The sequence below is a fragment of the Opisthocomus hoazin genome, chromosome 18 (genome assembly GCF_030867145.1).
Source record: "Opisthocomus hoazin isolate bOpiHoa1 chromosome 18, bOpiHoa1.hap1, whole genome shotgun sequence".
Classification (NCBI taxonomy): domain Eukaryota; kingdom Metazoa; phylum Chordata; class Aves; order Opisthocomiformes; family Opisthocomidae; genus Opisthocomus; species Opisthocomus hoazin.
Genome location: NC_134431.1, coordinates 16,066,706 through 16,091,295, shown reverse-complemented (window position 1 = coordinate 16,091,295; position 24,590 = coordinate 16,066,706). Strand labels below are relative to the sequence as shown.

Below are 24,590 nucleotides of genomic sequence, written 5' to 3'. Positions count from 1 at the left end.
GCGACGCGTCCAATGAGCGTGCGAGCTACCGGCCGCGCTGCGCTCGCAGCCGCCCCGCCCGGGCGCTCGCGGCTCATTCGGAGAATGGCCGCGGCCACGGCGTGCGGCTCCCCGCCTCCCCGCCCGCCCCGGGAGCAGCAGCAGCAGCAGCCGCCGCGGAAGCGGGGGGACTCCCGGCGGCGGCAGGCCGCCCTCTTCTTCCTCAACAACATCTCCCTGGACGGCCGGCCGCCCTGCCCGCCCGCCGAGAAACCGCCGCCGCCCGCCGCCCCGGCCGAGCGGGAGGAGGAGGAGGCGGCGGCGGAGCCGGCCGGAGCCCCCCCCCGCCTGCTGTCCCCGCCGCCCGCCCTGCTGCTGCCCGGCGTGCCCCCCCCCGCCTCCAAGGGGGAGGCGGACCCCCCCCGCGGGGGCATCTTCCTGCCGCAGCTGCTGCTGGGCGGCCCGCTGTGCCCGCCGCCCCCGGCGCCGCCCGCCCCGCCGGGGGTGATGCCGGCGGCCGCCAAGCCGGGCGCCCCGGGGCTGCTGAGCCCCACGCAGAGCGCGGCGGGCGGCGGCAGCTTCGCGCTGGAGGCGCAGCGGCAGAGGTGAGGCGGGGTGACCCCGCGGGGCGTGGGAAGCGGCGGGACACCCCCCCCCCCCCAACCTCCCCCCGCTCCGGGGGCCCTGGGAAGAGCCGGACTTTCCCAGGGGTGGGGGGGAGCGGGGCGTGGGAAGCGGCCGCCCCCGGGGAGAGCGGCCGTGGGAGGCGGCGCCGGCCCCGGGAGGGAGCCCCTGCCCCGGGCAGCGCCGCCGGAGGTGGGGGGGGGGGGATGCCGCGGCGTGCGGGACGGGCTGGTGAGGGGGTTTGCGGGGCGGTCACCGCTTTGAGTCTCTGCGGTGTCCCGGACCCTGCCTCCTGCTCTGCCCCAGCCCGGTTCTGGCGTTTCTCTGGTTGCGGGTGCAGGCGGCAGGGCCGTGGCTGGTTTGGACTCTTGCTGCTGGCCCAGCGCCTTCCCCCGAGCTCCGCCGCTTCTCCACGCAGCGACTCGGTACATCGATACACGCTCCCGCGCTGGGAGCTGCGGGGCGGCCTCGGGGGAGGATGCTCTGGCCTTCGGTGCGGGGGTACCACTGCGTGTCCCAGGGGCTGCTGTCAGCGACCGCTTGCTGATGTGCTGGGAGGTGGGCTCCGGCTCAGAGCCTGGGGATCTGAGCTCCGAAGGAGCTCTGCTCAGGCCGTTTCTCACATGAACAGCCCTGTAAAGTGAGCTGGCCCTCTGGGCCCGCAGACAGGCAGAGCGGTATCACAGGCTTTTAAGTCTCCGTGGTCTTCATAGTGGCTTCCAGAGCTTCGTTAGCGAGCTGAAGTAGAGGTGTTGTCTGTGCTTTAAAGCTGGGGAGCTTTGCTGGTGGCAGCTGATGGGCGTTCTGTTTCCATGCACATCCCGCAGTGGGGTGTCCCGTGTAGCCCCAGGAAGGGGCTGCTTGGAGGTCCGAGTGTCTCTAAAGAGGGATGGCCGTTTGTCAGCGAGGTGTGGATCTTTGAGATGGATGAAATATCTCTTGTGTGTCGTCCCGCCTCAGTTTTCTTCCTCTTGAACCGCTGATTTCCTTCTTGCGATGGAAGGGACCTTTCTTTCCTCGCTTCTCGGAGGGATTGCTGTATGCCACTTGTTGTGGGGGAGAGCCTGAAGGGAGGGTGTTGCTGTGACCCAGCTCCTCACCAGCGCTCCTGGTCCTCAAAAGCCGGTGTACTGGGTGCTGTGCCCTTCGTTCCGTTGCTGTGAGGTTGTAGGTGAAGCTCTTGAGGGCGAGTTTTGCATGAAGAGCTTTACAAGCGCGGTTACCTCTGTGGGTGTGACACTCGGTGTGCCTGTGCGTACTGAGTTCCGAACTGATGGTGTAAAGGATTCGGTCCTGCTCCTTCCCACGCCAAGTCAAGAGGACATGAAGAAAACACTTTAATAGATATTCCTGGGATCTTCTTTTTTTGGTGTCCTTCCTGCATTTTTCCTTGGCATCTGATTTTAGATGTTCTGTGCCACTGTTACAATTCTGATCAATCCACCTGAATGATAAATCAGAAATAAAAAGTAGAGAGAAGCGCGAGGAGGATAACTGGGGGAATGACAGGGCTTCTATGTGAGTGATTACAACACAGACCATGATTTTTCAGCTTGGAAAAGGGTGTATGTTATTGCATTAATCACTTAATATACTACTTCTGAGTGAGATTTGGATTGAGGATTCATCTATTTTTTTGTCTTCAAAGAAGAAAAGAGTGGGTGGAGAACACCCATTGAAACTATGAGGCAGAAGATCCTCATTTTCACATGGCGATACATGCACTTGCTGACAAAAGGACAGTTTTATGCTGCCTGTGGGGATGTGTTAGACCCAACGTATCTACTCCAAGTCACACTGGGCAGAGGAACAGGAGAGATGGAGCATCGCGTTGCAGTCGTGGTTTTACCTGTGACTTACAGGATGGGGGCCATGGAGCACTATTTTTTCACCGGACGGTTCCATCGTGTGCTCTGTGACAGAGCATCCCTTCATCCCTGCAGAGTGGTGGCATCTCCTTTTGTTGCAAATACGTGACGAGCAATTCGGAGAGTTTCTTTCCTGCTGTCTGTGTGGTCTGCTGTTTGCAAAATAAGATTCAGAAATCAGCAGACAATCACAAAATGGATTTGCTTTTATTGGGACTCGGGAATCTGGTATCGCTTGGCCGTACAGCGATGTTGCTGCTCTCCAGACAGGTAACTGTGTGCGTCATGCAAATACGCAGGCGCGTGAAGTCATCGGAGGGAAGGGGGAGGTGGAATCTGCACTGCGACTCTGGACATCTAATCTTTGGTGCCCACTTAAGGCAGCTGCTCTCCGCAGAGTCCTTTTTTAGTCATTGTCAAGAGCTGCTTTGAGTTGCCCTCGGTGGAGCCTCCCATGAGGGGTCTCCAGATTTGCTCTGTCCGTGTCCGGTGCCCAGCATCACTGCAGACCCGTGCCGTGCCTGGGGATTTCATCACACTGGGGCTTGCCCCGATCCATAGAGATCACTTTATCAACAACTGGCTGTTTTGCTGTGTAGAGTTTTAGTACAAAGTTTCATCTCGTCTGGCTTGATTGGAAGTTGCAAGAAGCTGATGTGAGCGGGCAGCGCAGCTCAGGGCAGGTTGTGGTGGCACCAGTGTTGGGGCTGGTGCTTTTTCATTAGCAGCAGGCAGGATCTTCGGTGCAGCCCAAGGAATCGGTGATCTGCTCGGCTGATGGAACGTGGGCTTTCTCGGAGTTGCTCGGTAGCTGTCAGGTCCTTGAGGATGGAAACTTCAGCTGTGCACGCTCCTCGGTGGCTCCGTTCAATCTATGATGCTGGCTTTCATTGCGCTGCTGGCTGAGCGTTATAAACTTGATGACTTTAACCTTCCACTTTTGTTTTCCTAAGGAATCTTCTGTTTACAGGGTCTTAAATGACAACTCTGTGTTATAGCAGCTTGCTTAGTCTGCTTGCCATCCTTCTCTTCCATCGTGCTCCTTTCTGCTGTTCTTTCAAAGAACAAGCCTCACAAAAAGCAGTGGAGGGAGGCAGCAAGCAGTGAACAAATCGGCATTCACAGATTTTTAATGAATTTCTGCAGCTGGGTCTGAAACTGGCAGAGCTTTCTGGGGAAACAGATAACAGAGGGCCCTGAAAACAGCCAGGTTATGAAAGCATGAAGAATGGGAACAACAGCCCTGAATATCAGTGCTTGTTGTGCTTCTGAAGGGTTTCAGTACAGTCTGAAGCATCTGCTTTTGCCATGTATTCGCTGCATTTTGCGGGGCCTAAGAAGAAATACAGAGGCTAAATTATTTGTAACTGATGCTTTAATGCCCTTGATGTTCAGTGGTCAGGGAGCTGAACTGAGTGTTCATGGTTGCTGATAAATCAGAAATGACTGAGCTAATTTAGGTCATTTTAAGGGTGGGAGTTTAAGCAGCAGTTGATAGCAGCAGTGCTTTGGACCAACTCTGCTTTCAAGTGTTAATTGGATGCCAGATTGCTGACATAGGTGTGATCAAATTAGTTCCTTGGGTGGAATGGCAGAAATGCTTGGTCAGGCTTTTAAGCTGGTGATGGTTGATGTGTTGTTTTACCATGCTGTCAGCTTAGCTGCTGTTTTCATTTTGAGAAATATAAATATTAAAGAAAAAAAAAACCCCAACCCTCTGCCAATAAGCAGACTTTGAGGTGGATGAAATATAAAGTTTAAAAGTCTTAGTTTTAATTTTTAAGCCTTATTTGGAATAACCCGAGCACACGTGCTGCTTTTCAGGAAGCAGCACAATCGGTCAGAGCCTGCAAGCTTTGACCTTTCAGACATGAACAGTAGCTTGGGATGTGCTGCTCTGGGCTGAAAATTAACGTATTCTAAACCTGAAGTTTATTTCAAAGTCAGCTGAAATGTTAAGGCTGCAGTCTGCTCCTCGGCAAGCACAGTTTGCTGCTTCGGCAGCTTTCTCTCGTATTTGCAGCTGCAGGTGAATTACATGTGTCCAATATTGAATGCTTGCGAGTTATATTTTTATAGCTGCCTGTACTATTTATGATCTGACATCTCCAGTCCAGTAGATTCATCAGAAGTAGTAAGTTGTGTGCCTAGCAGGAAACTTGGAGACCAGAAAATCCACATCCTTGTATGCTGCGCACCTCTGCAAAGGGTTCTGGGTCAAACGGTCCTGGAGGCTTTTAACACCAGGGTTATTTGACCTCTTCATTTAGAAGAGCCCAGAGGCTTTTAAAGTCGCTTTCACCTCCAGGCAGGAGGAGTCTGCACAGCATTAACTGTCTGTGCAGTTCGCCCAGGCGGGTTATGTGGCTCTTCAAAGCAGCTGTGCGGGAGCCCCAGCAGCCGGGTTTCGGGGTGCTGCAGGAAGGGGAAGCACCGCTTACACCTCGGCTATGTGAATAGCCGGGTAGCTTGACCGTGGGGAAGAATTGTGGGGCCCTGTTGCAGACCTCCTGGAGGAGTGTTACAGCTGGAGCTTCCTTCTCCTGATGCTCCTCTGCTGTGGACTTGAATGTGCTGCCAAAACCTCATGTGGCAGCACAGGATTCATGGCTGGGTTTTGACGTTTTACTTGCAAGATACACTTTACAAGCTTCCTTTGAGTCAGGAAAAATAACACAAGCTTTATTGGACCATTGTTTTCAAATATAACTCTTGACTCTGAAGTCTGCAGGATCTCTGTGTACTGGCTTAAAACATCATTTCTTTGGTTCACGGTCTTAAAATATTTATCTCCTCTCTCCTTGCCTTCCTCCCCCCAGATCTCGGCTGGTGACCAAGTGCCTCCTCCTCAGCCTGAGCACTCGGCACCCGCAGAGCTCACGCTGAGCAGCAGCTGTGTGCTGAGCACTGGGGGTGTCGGGCAGGAGGATGTGTTCAGGTTGTCACTGCTCCTTACTGTAACTTTGCTGAGTCCCAAAGTTCTGCTTGATAATTGCTGAGATGTGGGCTGCCCCAACTTGTGTCTGCTTTGCCAGCCGACCGGACAGCTGTCTCGCCCCTCTGTGGGCGAAGCTTCTTCAGGGCTGTTGTGTGTTCTTGGCACAGCGACCGAACCGGTTCAATGGAGTTACTGGTGGTGGTTCTCAGGTTTTTTGCAGTTTCCCGTGAGCTGTGGGATGAGGCAGGGAGGGAAGGATCATTGCTTTCAGTTTTGGAGAGCAGTTCTGAGCTACAGTTGAGCTCTTCTGCTCTGCGGGTGGGTATGGTTTGGTTTAGAAGGGGAAGGGAAAAAAAGTGGAGGGAGCGGAAGTAACTCTCACAAAATTCTACTAAATATTTTTTTATTTCTTGCAGTATGTGCTTTAGTTATATTAAAACTTGAAGACTTAACTTCAGCTGTCCTGTGTTCCTCCTTTTTCATCTGCCAGCCAGTTAGAGCTGTGAGGCTGTCAGGCTGAGCAGGCTTGAAGATGCTTTTGAGCCCTCTTTTGAAGAGTGTTATGAAGTCTTCTGGCTCCGCAATTTGGGTTTAAAAATGCATAATCTGACATATGCAAGCATAATGAAATTTGTGTTCTTTAAAGGGCACGAGGTATTGTGGATAAAGCAGGTGACTGCAGGTGGAAGGTGCTCAGCTGAAGCCGCTCTGTCACGCTGGCTCTTCAAATGCAGAGCTTTAAAGTCCTAACCTTTGGTTTACAGCTGTTGTGTACATAACTTACTACAAATTATGATAGTGTAACCTCTGAAAAAGATGTTAAATGAAGAACCTTTAACTGGTTTGTGAAGCGAAGTGACTGGTCCCGGCTGCCCTTCCCCTGGGAGCTCTGAACGTCCTGACTGTGCAGCCACCTTCTCCAGGGACTCCTCTTGCGCCAGCTCTCGCTCAGCATGGTGGTACCCTGGGCTCCGCGTGGCCTGCAGACCTGCCTCGGGGCTGGGTAGCCCGTTCCTTTGCTAGCCAGCCACAGCACAGCCAAGCTGCTGCCAGACAAAGCTGCTTGCTCGATGGCATGGACAAACTTGCACTTGCTCTGTTGTGGTTACGGCAGTTTAAGCGTAAAATTTTGCCCTGATGAGGTTGCAGCCTCTTGGCTGTGGGTTGGAGGGGATGGCAGATGTTGCGGTGGGAAGAACCAAGCACCCGTGAAAACACTGGGAGACCTCTAAACTTTCTTTGACTTGGTTTCCTCCAGTTTTCGGTTTTAAATTCTTTCTTCCCAATTAAAAGCTTCCTTTTTCTTTTTTTTAAACTTGGGAGCTTTATTGTGCTGAAGGTTTTTTTTTTTTAACCAGGCACATGATCAGATGACAGCATCATCTCTCAGGGAAGCGCATGACTATTTCTAGTGTAATGCCCATGGTGTTCTCAAGGACACACTTTGCATTTCACTTGCTGGTTTCAGTCAGTGGCTCACTGCTGGGTGAGCAGAGCACAAAGCACAGCGGGAACCAGGTTGGTGAGCTAGAACACCTCCAGAAACTGCTAGAAATTTGGAGAAATAACGTTACTGGTTGTGTCCTGGTGCGCACATCTAGCTTGCTTTGTGAGAAGCAGCAGGGGTTTTAGGAGTGGGCTTTGGAAGTAGGCTCTGGGCACGGCAATCCTTACATCTGGCTTGGTGGTTCTGTTGCAACAGATGGCTTTCATAATACTGACTGGAAGGCATTATTTTATCCTTGGATTGTCTAAACGCTCTTAGCACCAAAACAATGTGATTTATGAAATGCAATGAATACAAAGCTCACTTCCTAGTAGCGTTAGGTCTTAATCATATGTGGTTGTGAATCAGCAGTGAAGTAGCAGCCGCTGTGAAGAGCATCTAATTTCTTTCCTTGTTAGTATTTAAAACTCTCCGGGCTCAGTGAGCTTCCCACTTACTCTGCCTCCGCCTTCATTGAAATTATATTTCATTTCAGTTCCTTCTCGCCTGTCCCGTAGGCTGCATGACCTGTTCTTTTCCCTGCATGTGGCTCTACTGGTGTTTGAGGAGTGCAGGATTTTCTCCTGGCTGGCTGGGACCAGCAGAAAAGCCCCTGGTGCCCCTGCAGTTCTGCAAACAAACCTTCAATAAGAACACGAAGTGAAGGAACTGGGCCCCCTCCCTCATGCTGAGGTCTCACAGAGGGACCTGCTCTGAAGCATGAAAGTACTTTCCGTGCTCACGTGGCTAATTTGGGTTTACTCTTTAAAATGAAGATTACTGGAGGAATAACTTAAACTAGCCCTGCTGTGAGACTTGTATTTATTCTCTGGCAGTCTGATACTTAATGTCAGAATGAGCTCCTGGGACGGTGGCCTGCAATCCAAACTGCACGTTCCTAGTGCCATGAAACAGTGAGCAGCTGACTTTGTAAAGAAGGAGGGCTTAGCTGTGTGCTTACTGTTGATTATGCAGGGTGTCTTCTCTTGGTGAACCTCAGACCTGAAACCATCTATCCATTAAAATGGCTTGCTTGGTGCTGGGCACTCCGTGGTGTAAATTCGTCATTAAACTAATTTGTTTCACCAAATACATGGTTTTGATGGTGATTCGGTATAAATGTGGTCTCTGGCTTCTTTTGGCTTTAATTACTGAGAACTTGTTGCTGCTGGTGAGCTGTGTTTGGTCTGCTTTTGAGCAGGAAATTCATTAACGTCAGCGCCGAGGGTTGTAAGGCACGGGGCGCTGACGGGAGAGTAGGGCTGCTCGCACCCGGATGCTCTGAGGTGTAAGCCTGGAAACAGTAAATGTCTCCTGGGTTGCGTGAGGGCAGTTGCGAAAAAGTAAGCTTAAGCACTGGAACTAGTTTTCTTAATCTCTTGGTGCCAGTGTTTTTCCTAGTCAAAGCGAAGCACAGTTCGTGTTGAGTGGTTGTATCGTTTTCCTTCCTTGTGGGTGAGCCAGCTTGATTCTTTAAAATCTGTCTTGGCTAAACAAATCTGACAGGTATGTCTTCCCATTGTAAACAGGATTTGGGATCTGGATTTCTTGTGCAAATTACCTTTGACAGTTGTTACTAAGCTAGTGCTTCCAAAAACCAACAAATTATTTTTGTCCATGTTATATTAATAACTCAGTCCCTTGACAGTTGTGATTATGCTGAGGCATGTAAAGGACCTTACAAAGGGACAGCCATATTAAAATAAAACTCTTTCAAGTGCAAAACAGGTAAACAAATTCTATTAGTCCCTGATTTTTACACAGCAATTAAAAATCCATGACCTCCCCTATTTAACCCATCTATTAGCAATATGTATGGCCAAAGAGTAACTGAGGATATAAGCCCTGCTGGTAACTTGAGCCCAGTGCCTGGGGGTGGGTGCCTGGGTGGGTGCGCGCAGCGTGGCATCCTTCCCCAGCAGAAGGGCGATGGATGCGGCTCCCTCTGAAACAAATCCGCCTCGCCGGTCCCTTTGGCTGGAGGAGGTCTCAAGCCGTGGTTCTGTCTGGCTTTCACAGCATCTTTGAATGCTGCTGTCACAGGGCTGGGGGATCCTGGGAGTGATGAGGGTAAGAAGTCATGGCAGAAAATGAGCTCAGGGTGCTGTGTTAGTGAAAATAGCTGAATGCTGATTGAACTCTGGCTGTGTGGTTGGCTCAGAGGGCAAACCTGTCTGTGTGAAAGGTGGGGGTTAATTGGGATGGGAGGAAAGTCCCAGTAAGATTTTAGAAACTTCTCATGTATCCCTTCCGGAAGGAGCGAGACAAGCCAGTCCATTCACCCGCTGCAGCAGAAATGCAGGAACCAGAAGGGCAAAACGGAAGAGCTTCAAAATGGCCAAATGGCAGCTGCATGCGGGGGCTTCAGCGAGGTCATTGGCCACTGCAATTTAAAGACCAATATTAGAAGTTCAAATGGGGTTTGTGAGGGCTGTTGCAGAGCCTGGGAGTGCTGAGCAGGGACACGGGTGCCCAAAGGGCTGCCCCGCTGTCCCATAGAGGATGCAGTGGCCCAGGAGCAGGTACGGAAGAGGCTTCTGTGTGCCTGAAGTTGCATCCGATAGCACAGGGTTTGCATCTGTTTTGCATTCAACTATAATGTCTGCTGAAGAATGGCCATCTTGGACATTTCCAACTACCCTCAGACTTTACACTAGTCCTCAGGGGTGTCTGCAGGTGGTCCAGCCTGTGGGTGGGAAGGGGAAAATACTCTTGGCAAGCCATTGGAAAGGTCAGTGTTCTTTAACCAGGAGCTGTGACTTTACCAGCTCTTTCCTTGCAGTTCATAAGACAGGACATGTAGGGATTACCAGTGCTATACATAGACGCTCTCAGCTGTGTTCTGTGCTGCTGGGAGCACTTAAGAGCTGTGTCAGCCTCGGGGCTGGGGATCCTGCGAGCCGCATGTCCGTTGCTGTTCACCCTGTGCAGAGCGTTTCTCTGCCAGCGCTCAGTGGACCACTGGACGGACCAGAAGAGGACAACTCCGAAGCTGGAAGCCCTCGGAGATTGGGTTTCCTCAGTGGGAAATCCATGAGAAAGGATCAATGTGTGGGCTGGCTACTGGGAGTCAAAATGCAACTCTGAACTTAATTTGATGGGTTTTTATCTGAACACAAGGTGGTTTTTTTTAGTGCATGTTTAGCTCATCAAAGATTCAGCGGTGGTGTTGGCTTGTGTGTGTCCATGTGTGCCCATGGAGATAAGCTAAGGCGTAATCCGGAATTCTTCTGCTTGATAGCCCCTTATCTCTGAGCATGTGCTGCACCTGTTTTCTCTCTTGGTGGGTCCCCTCGGAGGTGCTGGCTGTGTAAACACAGTTGCTGTTTGTAATGTTGAAGTTCTGGGAGAGTCCTGCATTACTTGCTCTTGAAATAGCGGGGGGAAGCACCCAAAAGTGAGCTCCTGGCCAAGGCCATACAAACAAGCAAACCCTCTATTGCTTGTCAAGGCAATAGCTGGTCTCAGCCAACAGGCATGCTTGAACTTTCTTTGGGATGCTGCTGGAATTACAGCCTGCTCCACAGACCTCGTTAACATTTCACTATTGGATACTTTGGTTTCTGTCAGGTAGCATGTCAATAAGGGTGCGAGTAAGATAACTTCCAGTACGTATGTAGATGTTGATATTCTGGTTTAGTATTTTGGTTGCATTTGGCAACAAACGTTCTGTATAAACTACTTTAAATCCTTTGAATTCCAGTGGATCAGACCACAAGCAAGAAGTGTTATCCTAGGTGAAGCTGCTTAGCACAGGATACATGCCTTGACGTTTTTTCACCAAAGCTAGCAGCCGCTGAAGCAATCCTGTGCTGCCTCTTGTTGAAGTGTGGATTGACTGCAGGAGAAGAGCACTCAAACTAAAGAAAAAAAATATATAAAAGAAATAAGTGCAGACCACTCAACAATGTTAAATTCTGCAGCATAGTTCAAGTACTCCACTACCTAATAAAGAAGCACTGGTTAGCATGACTGATGAATCTAGCAAGTCTCTCTCGGACCGTGGTGAGGTAGCTGTTGCTGTAGAATGCTGGCTTGACCATACAAACTGGTTGGGGTACTCTGACTGGGTTAGTGAGACCTCTCTATGCACCCCCTGTTCTGAGATTTGAGGGGGATCGTCTTGCTTAGCATCTGGGATTCCTCCAAGGTAGCAGCTTCACTTGAGGACACAAACTGTTATTACAAGTGGAGCTAAAAGTGAAGTTTCCTGTTGGCAGCGTGGGGATGAGTCATTGTGGGTTTGAGTCGAGGGGCAGGAGCTTCCTTCCCTGCTGCAGGTTTTTACTTCCAGATAGGTTCGCAGAGCAGCAGGCTCAGGTGTTCATCACTCTTGTCCCTGTTACTGAGAAAACGAGGTGGTGTTCGTTAGGTGTAGCGCTCTGGATGGGTCTCCATCATGGTGGTGAGCACGTCCTCATTGCCCCTGCAGACAGTTGCATCTACAGCACTGTGATTACTGGTGGGGGTCTAGCTGTGGCTCTCCCAATCCGTCCAGTTACTTACACCAGCGTCCTCCTACAGAACTACGTGCGTTTTTTTTGTGCCAGTGCCTATTGTGGTTGGCGTTCTCTGTGTTTTTCCCTTTGCTCACTGCTCATGGCGTCTTTCTGTCTGCATCCAGCCCGGTTTCCCCGGGGAGGGGAGGAGGACTGGGGACATTATCCACTTGCAATCATGCCAGGAGGTTTGAGATTGGTCCCCACGTTTCAGGAAGGGTTTTTTATTGCAAGTTAGATGCCAAAGTAGGCTGGAGAACCATGTGTGTGTGAGAATGCGTTAAACTTTCCCATGCGGTTCTCGCTGAAAAGCAGGGGGGGGAAAAAAGGAAATTTAAAACTTAAGTGCTGGTGGAGGGCGTTGAAGCTGTGCCAGGAATGTTCTTCAGCAGCACTCGTAATAGCTGTTGGTTTGTAGGAGGCAGCCTCCAGCAGTACTGAAGGTGTTAGTCCTGTGGGAGGATTCACCTCTCTTGTTTACAGAAAGGGATGCTAATTTTTCATCCTTCTACCTGTTTGAGTTGTGGTCTTTTTCAAGAACGCCTGAGCAGCGCTGCTGAGACTCTGAAGACAATTTCCTTCTAGGGAAAAAAATAAAGTTTTATATGGGAGTATAAATTGTTACAAATTCACTGGAAAAGGGCACTAATTATATTTCATTAAGGAGATTGTAGGCAGACTTTAACATTCCTTCTCTTCATGTACTTGAAGACCTGGAGAAAATAATAAGTTATTTCTCTTGAACTTGTGGTGAGGACAGAGGAACTAACCTGGTTGCAGGAGCACTCAGACTGAAGTGTCATTTTGCAAAACCTCTCGATAATGGTTAGCATGTACAACAACAGGCATAACTTCAGAGACCTTAGTGCAGAGGCTTTGCCCACAGAGCAGCACTTTCAGGTAACGTTCATGTCAGTGTGTACGGAAGAATACCAGAACACCATCTTTTCTAAAGTGCTATTTTAGGAAGAAATTCTTCACCGTGAGGGTGGTGAGGCCCTGGCACAGGTTGCCCAGAGAAGCTGTGGCTGCCCCCTCCCTGGAAGTATTCAAGGCCAGGTTGGATGGAGCTCTGAACAGCCTGGGCTGGTGGAAGATGTCCCTGCCCATGGCAGGGGGGTTGGAACCAGGTGATCTTCAAGGTCCCTTCCAACCCAAACCATTCTATGATTCCATTTCTCGTCTTGCTGGTATAGATTGAAGCAAGAGGGACAAATGCTCCTGTTACTGGCCTTTTGTGGAAATCCATGATTTTCTATCAAGTCCTGTGCCTCGGCGACGCTGCCTGTAACGGCGATGTGCCGTGCAGAGGGAAACTGCCACGTCTCACTGGCCCAGGTTTTGGCAGGCAGCTCTGGCAGTAGCTCCAAGTAGCTCAGAAAAGAAGAAATAACTCGCAAGAAGGGGGAAAAGAGGTGAAAGCACCTGTTTTGTCACTCAATTTTCATTCTGGATACCACACTTAAGAAAAAGCAGCCCGACTTTGTTCTTGTCCAGAACTCTGGTGTATCTCTTCTGTAGCAACACAGTAGTGTGGTTTGGTTTCTCACCTGGCTCCGGCTGGAGAGGACAGAAGGCTGAGTGTGACTGGGACTACCAGATTGTCAGGCTCCCTCAAAATCCTGAAGTGCTGGGCTTCAAGACCAGACGTAGATCCCAGGTAGCTTTTTTGATCTGTAACTGGAACCAACTGAAGCTGTAAATGGCTTTGCTGTGTAAAAACTTTTCTATAGCCATTAGCAATTAATAAATCCCATTTTTCTTGACTTTTTTTTTTTTAAACCCCCACCACCAACCCAAGATGCCATGCTTTTGTTTTGGTGTTGGATGTAAACTTCCAGGCCTGAGAGCTTGGCCTTGGTCTGTCTGAGCAGTTTGGCTGCTCGTGGGTGCCAGAGCTCTGATGCAGCTTAAAGTCTGAATTTTTTCCAAAAGTAGATCTTGTCAGACCAGAGTCCTGCAACCTTCATCTTGTATGCTGCTTCTGTGTTGGTTTCCATGGTGGTATTGTCCATTAGTTGAGTTACTATGTCACTTTGGAAGAAAACCTTGGACTTGCATGCATGTAGCTTGTGCTAAAAATGCAGCACAACGTGTGCTTAAGCAAAAGCATAAAATACAGAATCTGATAGTTGTAGTCTCAGTGTTTTGCTGGTGTCAGTTGAATCTGAGTGCATTGTTCCTATGGAAATTGCAGTCATAGCTTCACAATTCGTTTGTAAATCTCTACCAAAAAAGAATGTCTTGACTTTGACAATAGTAATGTGTCTTTCTTTGGCAAGGGCTATTTTTTCGCTTATAAAGTAATATCCTATTACTGTTACATTAACTCATATGTTTCCTACTATTATTCTCCTTGCATCTTCCATCCTGGGATTTCAGATGGGCACCGACTACTCTCTGCTTCCTCTAATAGCCCTCTCTATTGTTTTCCAGAGAGATCTGTCAATTTTATTGAGCTGCTGTCATAGACTCTCAGTCTGCCGACTCCCACAGCTGGAGACGGCGGCGTTCTGAATGGCGAATACACACCGATGTTCAGTCATCGTACAGATATATCTGTATCTGTCCACAGACTGCCACGAAATGACTTATTCCCTTGCCTTGGTGAGGGGAGGGGTGCTTTTTGTGATATTTCTTGTAAGATTTTAAATGAGTATTTGGAAGCTTTTTAGGTGTTTAACTTATAGGTAGGCGTTCTTATGTGTTGAAGATAGTGAAAGCTCTTATTATAAAGTTGGTGTAAGTATGTACTTCAGGGGTCCTGGAGGGGGAGACAAGTTCTTGGCCTTTTTAGGAACCTGAAACTCTTAAGTGTTCTTCCAACAATAACAACAACAAAAAAATCCAAAAAACCCGCCGTTTGTCCTAAGAGCTCGTAGATCTGTTGCAGTTCATAAACTCAGAGGCCATGAACTAATATTGTTCACTCTTCGTGGTGTTGTACATTTTACAGAAGGCGTTTTATCTCCCAGCGCTGCTCTCTAGACTTTTTAGAAGACATAGTGGAATATGCCAGTGTACGAAGGTACTTTTTTATTCAAAAGTGGCATTAATCTCAACTCGTTGCATGCAGTCCTCTCCTCCCTCCACCCTCTTCCACGCCAATATCTGAGGTCCTGCATGCTAGTGCTGCCATCTGCTCATACAACTGGCATGACTTCTATTTCAGAGCACTTAACAGGTTTTGGTGGGGTTTTTTATCATTGCAGAACCAAGCAAATATCTGGGTCTCCAAGACACAAAAGTTTGAAGAAGATGCACTTCATCAAGAACATGAGGCAGTATGACACCAAGAACAGCAGGTAACTTCTGGAGATCAAGGTGCCTCCTGTACTCAGGTGAAATAGGATGTGCTCCGCAGCAGATTCTACTTCAACGCCATTAGCCATTTAATGTCAGTGCGATGTCCTTGGGCTCTTGTTAATTGTATACGTTCTGCTCTCGAAGGCAGGAGGTGCTCATACCTGCTACACCTGCAGCAATATGCTGATGGTTCTGCCATCCTGCTCTGAGGAGGTTAAATCATTCTCTTCTAACACTCTCCTTATCCCTAGCACACAGAGAGGTTAGAGCAGCTGAGGAGGTAAGGAGAATGGCTTGGTTTAGCCAAATTCTTAGCTCATGGTTGCTGGGCAGAAGAGAAGGAGGGGGCTGTGTTTATTTTTATTATTAATAGAGGTTTGAGACTTCATCTAAATGTCAAATATTATCTAGATCTTTTCATAGGGTTTATGTGAAAATGGCATAAATGTAGATCTATATTTAAAGACTGGGATCTCCTTTGAGGAGCTCCTGAGATAACAGCAGTTACTGAACGCTGGGGTTTGATGTAGAGCTTGGCTCGAAGGACCTACAGGGTCAGAGTGAAGCCTCTGCTTTTGTGCTGCTTTCTGAAAACACAAAATACACAGCAGTATCTGTGTAACTTACAGAGCAATTCTGTAAGAACTGCCAAATTATAAGAAATCTCCAGAGCAGTTCTGGAGTTCTGTGTTCATGTTCCATAAAAAGCTGCTTTGTAACTTCTGAATCTTAATTCTTATCCTGATCTTTTCCTGTCTGCTTACAGGATAGTGCTGATCTGTGCTAAACGAACACTGTGTGTGGCTTTTTCTATCCTACCTTATGGGGAGAGTTTACGGATCAGGTGAGTCATCTTTAACTGCTTTGTCAAATGTCTGGTCTGTTGCTTGCAGAAGATCTTTTGAGATGAGGTTGGTGTAAGTCTCCTGTTCTGAAGCAGGTGAACTTACTTAACTTACCATTTATGTGTAAGGACAAGAGCTTGCTATCAGAGCAGTAACATCAGACACTGTCAGAGTGTTAAAGTGTTCATTCAAACTCTAGGAGAAAAATAGTGGGGAAAGTAGGCTTTTTTCAGGTGTTTGTTCACATTTTAAAGCACTCCAGTCCTGTGAAATCCCTGAAACCAACTCTGAGCAGATGATGTGATTTGTTGCTGTGCAGGATTCCCTATGCTCCTAAAGTGGTCAGAAATCAACTGTTTCCAGTGCAACAAGTAATTGCGTCAGCCAGACAGCACACAGAGCATGAGGCAAGGATGCTGCCGTGTTTACTGGAAACCCTTTGAGGTTTTATAGTGAAGTTGCATCTAAGTAAATTTAAGATGCGCTTTTTTTTCTTCTCTCTTAAGCCACAAATGTCACCATTTGCGGTCTAAGAAAAACAGAGGCAGTTTAGACTGTTACTGCTTTTAGTGTTTGTCCGCCCTTTTTGTATAGGACTGTCAATACGATCGCTTCTGAGAAGCAAACCCTGCTCACTGCATTTCTCTGCAGCTTTCCCAGTCCCTCGTGGAGTCCAAGTTGATTCTGTGAAGGTCTGTGAGCAACAAGTATACCGCAGAAAATACTAATTTTATTCTAATGCACTTTTGGTGAAACAATTGTGTTGTCACTTCTGTCCCGTACATAACTTACGGATGAAGGAAACGGATGTTTAGTGGTGGGAATTGTATTGTATGCAAATACACTTGCCATAAAAATAGTTGGTGGGAAACTAGTCTCTCACTTAATAGAAAAGCAGCAAGGTCACTGGAGCTATTTTAGAGCAGTCCTGAGCACTGTGTCGTTCTGCTTGTAAGCTGGCAATGCAGTTCTTCAACTGAAAGCTGCTTTTTTGCATTGGAATATAGGTGACAAAGCTGCACGCTGCCATCGCTGAAGCAGAGTTCTGCTAGCAGCCCTAATTCTTAATTTGAGGCTTGTGTGCACAGTGGTTGGAAAATTGCAGTTGAAAGGGAAGTTTCTAATCCTGGAAAACTAGTAATATAAATTGTGTTTGCTGTGAAGTGTTTGAGCCCTAATGTGTTAGGAATGGTATGGTCTTCTGCAGAAAGACCATATTAGAAAAAGTTTACTTTTGATAGGTATATTGGTACAGTTAAATTTTTGAGTTAAAATGAGATGAAATCTGATTCTTCAGTTAATGAACACCTCTGCATTTTAAAAAGAGTACTTAGAAATCAATGCTTTCTTGGAGATGGGATTGAGGGGTTGCACTGTTCTCACGTAGAACTCTGACCTGGTGGGGTTGGCTGTGGCTAGTGGATGGAGCTGGTGTTTGCCATAGAGGAAGCTGGGCTTGTGCTGCGTTTTAGAATAGCACGCTTTCTTATCTGCATTTAGTGATCTAAAAATGGAAGGACAGAAGCAGCGACATCCTTCTGGGGGAGTTTCAGTCTCCACTGAGATGGTGCTTGGACTGGAAGGAGTAGAGCTGGGTGCTGATGGCAAGGTAAGAAAACACTTTCCCTTTTTTTTTTTTTTTTCTCCTGTCTCTTGATTTGTAATGCCAGTGACCAAACCACTGACTGGAGCAGAGGATGCCGGGTGGGTAAGCTGGCTGCTTTCACCCCGGGGGCATTTAGTGCTGGGGCAAATCACTTAATTTATGCAGTGCTTTGCCATCTATAAAGTGAGCGCTGTGACTTTTCAGAGCAGTGGAAGTTTGTTTAGATCCTTAGCTTGAAGTGTTAGGTTTGTGATAATGCTTCTTCCAAAGCGGCTGTTAAAGCCTGTGATCACTTCTGCCTCTGTTTCTGGCGAATTGATTTGACTCCATCTCAGGCAACGTGAGTGATGTTTTGATAGAAATATGGGTGAAATTTATAACTCTTTAAATTTATGTACTGCCAGAATTCTACTGATGTGATTCTCCCCTTTTCTTTGCCTCCCCACCAAATCTTCTACAACACTTCCACACTGAAGTCATGGAAGCAAGGCATTCCTTCACCCAACTTTTCCCTTTCCTCCTGTCCCACCATTTCAAGGTCCCCACTCCCAAATACAAACTCCAGGGAACTCTGAGTTGTAAAATCCTAGATGTCTGGAAATAAGCTTTGCAATAAATTTTTCACTATAACTACTACAAATTTCTCTTCTTTAAGGTTGTGTCCTATGCAAAATTCTTGTATCCGACCAATGCCCTAGTTGTTCGCAAAGCCGACAGCCATAGTGCTGTTCCCTCATGTCGAGCCAGTGCTTCACGGAGTCTTCCTGGATCAAGATATAAACCTGTGACAGCAAAAACAATACCAGCAGGATCGGACATTGGTAAGGACAGCCGTCAGCTTTGTCACCACCTGTACACACAGCAGAAAAACATAAAAGGAATATAGTGGTCTGAAACAGTTGCAAATGGTAAAGGGCATTACTGGGAAGAGTGTGCTGCAGCTGGACGGAGATGGTTTTTAGCATAGCCTAGCAAAGAAGGTTTGTTAAAGAAGTACAAACGATGAGCCTTAAGGCTGACTTATACAGAGGATGTAAGGAACATGTGCATCTGGTCTAGTTCTGTTTATGCAATTCAAGAGTGCAAAGCTGTTTCCTTGGAAATGTGAAGTTCTGTATTACTCAACAAGAAACATCTGGTGTACCTAGGTACAGGTGGTCCTCCTTGCCTCCTGGCACAGTAACAATGAATAAGCCAAAGAGTTGGTGACAAGAATCCCCTTTCTTATGTAAAAGAACAAACCTGACAGCTCTGTCTGCAAGATTAGAATCTAGGCAAAAGAATTCAGTCCTGTGCAGTTGTTTTCTGTGCATATTTATGGATGACAAACTGTTAGTTTGCACCAGGTCTAAAATGGTGCGTCAGGCACGTGCTGGACAAAGAACTTGTGTGGGTTTTTTAATAGTTCTAATACCCAGCTGCTACATTCATGGAGTGCAAGCAGGTGACTGTAGCTGCAGTCTGCCTGTGCTATGGGCTGTTCCAATGCTTCTAATGTTTGCTGTTGGAAAACGTTTTAAAGAGGAAACGGGGAATTTAAAGCTCTCTATCTTTGACCCAGTTCTGTGCTTTCCTCATTCTGCTCAGGAAGTGAAGCTGGGGAAGCCGCAGAGTACGATCCAAATCTTCTGGATGATCCTCAGTGGCCCTGTGGAAAACATAAACGTGTTCTCATCTTTGCCTCCTACATGGTGAGTGGCTGGCACACCTGAACAGAGAAGTGAGGGAAGTGCCTGGAAGATCCTCCTAGAAAGAACTTCCTGGAGGAAAAAAACTTCCTCTAGGAATAAAAAGTTGTGGCTTTTTTGAGAATTCATTAGGAAAAATATGAGTAGTTGGGTTTGTACACTCAGCTTGTTGAGGACCATCCTGACATATATCTCCACGTTGTCATTTGCTCCTTGTAACCATTTACTTACTGGTTTTTTAAGACTTTGTCTGTGGTTGAGGTTCAGCATGGTCTGTTACTTAGGACATTACAGAAATGTTAAATTGTGAATAATAAAACTCGGGTTTGCCTTTGCGTTAGTGTCTTTGGAAGACTTGTTTGGCTGTCAGTACTGTTCACAACAAACATAAGTTTTGCCTCTTGTGTTTCAGACTACAGTCATAGAATATGTGAAACCCTCGGACCTTAAAAAGGATATGAATGAAACCTTTAGAGAGAAGTTTCCTCATATCAAGTTGACACTGAGCAAAATTAGGAGGTAAGAACCAAGCATTGAATGAGAACATCTACGCTGCACAAGACTGCTTTTCTCTTCCACTTGTATGGAGCAATTACTAGATCTATTAATAGCATATATGATTAAACGCTAATCTTTTGTTGCCAGTTGAGCTGACTGTAGGATGACAGCCTTGTACAGGAACGTTTAGGATGCTGAGAAAGGGTAACAGTTGGTTTTCATAGTTCAGCCTAAAAGAGGTTTGTTTCACCAAATAACACTAGTAGCCAATTGACAATGAAGCAGCATTAGCCTTGAAACAAATACTTGTAACCTGATTGTCTGGCTGTAGTGCAGTGCCACTCTTAACTGGCTTGTCTTTCTGGACCCTCTGGCTATTTTTGCCTTTCAATTACCAGACTCACTGATGACCACAGGTTCTGACAAGATTCTAGGATGAAGAGGAGTGTTAAGTGTGGGGACTCTCAGTAAAGAAAAACATTTTGTGAAGGCAGGACTGTGCCGCACAGAATTCCTCATCTTCCAGGAAATGTTTCTGGCTGCTCACCGTCGAGATGCAGTGTGGTGCCTTCCGAGAGCTGTAATCTTGCTGGTACTGCACAGCGGTTCGTGCAGTCGGGGCCTTCTGAAGTAGCCGCCTGAAACACGATTCTGCTGAATCACCAGGGCTGTGGGTAACTCTCAGCTGTGGGCAGAAGGCTTGCTCAGGCAGAGTCTGTGTTCTGCCAGAATTCTGCATACTCCTCCTTGTAGCTGTTTGGAGTAGTGTGCTTGCACAGGCATCTTCTTGCAGGTGTAGCATGGATGGCAGCCACGAGGCATAGCATCCACCATAAAGTCTGCCTTAACGCTGAAGTGAAAGGCTGTTGGAAGGGCATGAAGCAGTCTGCCTTGCCCCTCAGACCCGATTCTTCCATGAGGTGTGCAGCAGACAGGTCTCCGTGCAGCAGCTGCTGCGATGTGCGTGGTTTTGATGTGGTGCTCTGTAGGTCAGGGTGGTTCAGTCTTAGCATATGAATCATGAACCAGTTTGGGAGCGCAGAGGCAACCGTACAGCAGTAGCCTGTGTGTCAGTGAGGCGGCTAAGGCCCTGGTGCTCTTGGGCAGATGAGGAACTATTCTTCCACAGCAGATGTTGTCAGCCAGGTTAAATCAATTTGTGTATCAGCTCCAGCTTGCTGCCAGCTTTTCCAGTCTAGGACAACACGCATCAGTTTTCCAAATAGGAGTCTTGCCTGTATGCTCTTCTAACTTCCCATGCTGCAGTGTTTCTACAGCCTTTCCTAAAAGCTGTTGTGTTTGAGAGGGTGTCTTTTTTCCTGTTCCCAGTTTAAAGAGAGAGATGCGGAACCTGAGTGAAGAGTGCAATCTGGAGCCGGTTACCGTCTCCATGGCTTACGTTTACTTTGAGAAGCTCGTCCTCCAAGGCAAACTCAACAAACAGAACCGCAAACTGTGTGCTGGTGCTTGTGTTCTGCTTGCAGCCAAGATCAGCAGTGATCTCAGGAAGCATGAAGTTAAACACCTTATAGATGTAAGTACTACGAGGCTTGTTCCAGGTGTTGTCAAAACCCCCTGTTTCACAGAACAAGACAAAGATCAAAGCCAAGACTTTCAGAAGTGCATGCTTGCATTTAAGACAAGCTTTCAGTCAGTTTTACGTCTCATTAGGGGTCTTCCTTCATGTTTGTGTTTTTAATTGATTAAAACAATATGGCTGTGGTCTAATGTCCTACTGATCTGACAGTGAGGTGATTTTTGCACTTGCTGTCTCTCAGCCAAACACACCTCACTGTGTGGGTGTCACAGCTGAGCTGATAAGCTGGTTTACTTGTCTGAACCCTGGCAACACTTTCGATCCTGTAGGTAGAGCTCTGGCTGTGCATCACTGACACCTGTTTTATGCTGACTTAATCCCACAGTGCATTGGTATCTTGTGGATTAACTGATTCTTTCTCCCCTCTCCTTTTTATGTTGTTTTGTTTTTGTTTTTTTATTACTACCCTAGAAACTAGAAGAGAGATTTCGATTCAACAGAAGAGATCTCATCGGTTTTGAGTTCACTGTCCTGGTAGCTTTGGAACTGGCTCTCTATCTTCCCGAAAACCAAGTTTTACCTCATTACAGACGGCTCACACAACAGTCTTAAGTGAAGCTGTGTTCTGGCTGCCAGCCAGCGGCGTTGGGGATCGCATCGCTGCGCGCTGCTGGTGGAGCTGCCACCGGCCCCTCTGTGCCGCGGTGTGCGTCCTGCCGTGGCTACAGCTCGCTCTGGGGTCTGCAGGCGTTACTGAACCGTCGAGGTGTGCGTTGTGGACACGTATGCCAAGTCTGGGGGATGGTACGAGAAGAGTTGTTGAACTTTATTTTCTTTTGGACATTTAAAGCACAAATATATACCCATCAGCTGTCATGGCTGCTTATTATTCCTTATTTATCTTTTCGGTTTTACTGAAACTGTTCTTCCCTATGAAGAATACTATGGTATTGTTTCATTTCTTTTTTTTTTTAAGCTTTTATTGTATTCTGTGAGACTAAGGGAAGCATCACTTCCATTCCAGCGCACCATAAAGTTCAGATGTTTCTAAGAATCTCCTTGCATTTTTACATTAATGAAATGCATACTTTATTTTTTTAAAGATGTGCCTAAAGCTGGCTGGTCTGGTACCAGTGCTTTTTAAGTTAGTTATGTTATTTAGTGGGGAATCCTGAATTTGTATAGCCATTTAGTCTTTACCCGCATTGGCCTTGCATATAAGGAAAACAATTCCAGTATATCTGCACTAATGATACACAGGGCATCTATTCTCTACTATACTATAGATCTATAAGTAGCAAGACTGAAATTACTCCGTTCCAATTTAGTTAACTATTAGTACCTTAAGAATATACATTTTATTTAAAAAGGAAAGATTGTTTGAAAATCTGTTATGAAGTACCACAGGTTGAACAAGGTGGCTGCAGCAAAGCGATTGCCGTCCTACTGCACTCTTCAGTGGAAGATGAGCGCTTGAATAAGAGCAGTTTGCTGTCAGGTGTATCACTCCTGATTTTATTTCAGTGTTCCGTAGTCCAAAATAAGCACTTTTTTTAGTATGACTGTATTAGATATGGTCCTTATGTGCTCTGAGCATATACTTCAGTCGGTAGAGCTACTGCTGCCAAACTAAGCCAATGAAACAAAGCGTGCTCAGTATCTAAAATGCTACCTTTTTACTCCGTTCTTCCAAGCATTGCATCACTGTGATGGTCCTCATAAAACTGGCATTTCTTGCACATCTGAACAGCCACTTAATGGCTGGTGTCCAGCAGCGCTCTAATGCTTATGCAGAGGTTAAATAACTTCTCTGACCATTGCCTATTGCTTCATTTATTTTTTAAATATCCAGGTTGGGAATGAACTCTGATTATATGTGGAACCTTCTGTGATATTGGCTCGTGGGTTTATTTTCTGAAGCAATATTATGATACAAGTAACTGTGTCTGTTTGCAAGGAACCAAACTGATGCTTGGCTATTACAACTGAGAAATTTGTAATTTAAGTTTGACTCCTAAATGAAATACTAGACCTCGTACTGAGGTAAGGGACCTGCTATCTACTATGTAAAGTAATGTAAATTCCTGTTCCTTGTATTAAATGTTGGTTGTAGCCAAAAACAAAGCTGAGTCTTTGCACTTCAGCTGTGTTTTGTCTGAAGCTAATTGGCTTCATTAGAATTTCAGTAAACTTCACTGGAGCCCCCTTCCTCTTTAAGTTGGGCTCGAAATGTATTTTTCATATATAATAATTACAGTGACTATCAAATCTTTTGTAACTCTGTTCAACTGTATGTAGCTTGAAGTTATTTGTGTGAAAATTCAATATGCTTGTGACTTCTCTCTAACACAGAAGGACTTTCCAGTCTCCATAAGTGAGATGGTAGCTCCATAAGTGAAATGGTAGACAATAAGCTTGCCAGTTAGCTTCCAAAAGTTTAAAAAAAAAAATGCATACTAGTTAAACTTTCTACTGAATATAACTGTGCTTGCATGCAAGAAATATCGATGTACTAAACATCTAGTGTATAATGAGCCTTCAAATTAGCAAACAGTGGTGTAGACAACTAACATGGTCCACCACTTCCTAAAGTCAGAGAGGAGGGGAAAGAGGGAGAACTGAGCAAAGAAATTTCTCACAGAGCATCTCCAGAAACAGTAAAATAGTTCCATTAGCATGAATGAAGTCAAAACTGCCTTTCTCTGGGAACTTCTTTGCTTAGTGTGTAAAGTTTTCTTCAGCAAAATTAACTTTCCTTTCTGAACATCTAAGGAAAAAAAAACGCGCTTTGCAACAGCCTGCAGTCTCTATTCAGTGGAAGTTTGTCTAGTTGCAGTAGGCATTTGGGCTGGAGTTACACTCCCGGAATCTACAGTTTCATGTCATAAACCGGCAAGCTTTTGGTTCCTCTTCCAGAAGAACACATTAGGATAAAGGAGCATTAGGTTACAGAATGCTGAATGTTGTCTAAAAGTTCCTCTGAACGTTGGCTTGAGCACCTGTAGTGTTCTTCAGCTCCAAATCTGTTTTGGAGCAGAAACCACGTCCCTGGTAGAGTGTGGCTTTGGGCCGATGCCGTCCGGAGGTGTAATCGTTGATGGCTTGAATGTTGGTACCGCTGTCACGACATCTGTGCAGAAACAGTCCCTGGGCGGAGATACGTTAACTTGTGTTTGTGTTGATTTTTATATTTCCAGAGTGCAGCTTGTAAGGAATATTTAGCTTTTCACCTAAAAGCTGCCACCATGTGGCAAAGGACTATGATGACCAAGTTATCCCTTAATAAACTGAACGCAGGACCCAAAGTAATTCATGGATCTGCCGGCTTTGCGTTGTCCCAGCCCAGCTCTGGGCACTTTGCGGAGGGTTTGGGCCGTGTGGAGACGCTGGCGGCTGACCCAGCCCGGAGAACTCTCTTGCTGTACATTTTTATGTGAACAATACTGTTACGGCTTTGTCTTACTGCATTATTTAAAAGTCTTGAGTTGTAGCCTGTTCCTTTTGTTTTTTGGTTTTTTTCCTCCTCATGAACTTGTGAAACTGAGATGCTGTGAAATAAAAACCGTTTTGATACGTGGTTTTGTAACCGAACGTGGTGGGGTCTCAGGGTTCCCCGCGGGTTCCTGGCGCCGGGGCCCTCACGCCTTAAATGGCGGCCGGGGGCGGGGGGGGAAGGGGAGCGGGACCCCCTGCCTCTGATTCCCCCCCCCAGCCCA

General features: G+C 46.9%; 1 protein-coding gene across 2 annotated transcripts; it reads left to right on the top strand.

Moving 5' to 3' along the window:
• The first annotated feature begins 84 nt into the window (after nucleotides 1-84).
• On the top strand, nucleotides 85-24,447 carry CABLES2 (Cdk5 and Abl enzyme substrate 2). 2 transcript variants are annotated; one of them, XM_075438698.1, is made up of 10 exons: nucleotides 85-584; nucleotides 14,351-14,422; nucleotides 14,607-14,699; nucleotides 15,467-15,544; nucleotides 17,046-17,154; nucleotides 17,807-17,972; nucleotides 18,739-18,842; nucleotides 19,252-19,358; nucleotides 20,667-20,871; nucleotides 21,346-24,447. In XM_075438698.1, the coding sequence occupies exons 1-10, from the start codon at nucleotides 85-87 to the stop codon at nucleotides 21,484-21,486; spliced, it is 1,575 nt and encodes a 524-aa protein (XP_075294813.1). In that variant the 3' UTR covers nucleotides 21,487-24,447. The 2 variants fall into 2 exon arrangements, with proteins under 2 accessions (XP_075294813.1, XP_075294814.1); XM_075438699.1 differs by lacking the exon at nucleotides 14,351-14,422.
• The last annotated feature ends 143 nt before the right edge of the window (nucleotides 24,448-24,590 follow it).

What these genes read in the sequence shown, in the direction of transcription:
- CABLES2 (XM_075438698.1), top strand. Translation starts at nt 85, where the DNA reads ATGGCCGCGGCCACGGCGTGCGGCTCCCCGCCTCCCCGCCCGCCCCGG. An exon ending in TCATCTTTGCCTCCTACATG is followed by an intron (nt 18,843 to 19,251) that starts GTGAGTGGCTGG and finishes CTTGTGTTTCAG; the next exon opens with ACTACAGTCATAGAATATGT. An exon ending in ACACTGAGCAAAATTAGGAG is followed by an intron (nt 19,359 to 20,666) that starts GTAAGAACCAAG and finishes TCCTGTTCCCAG; the next exon opens with TTTAAAGAGAGAGATGCGGA.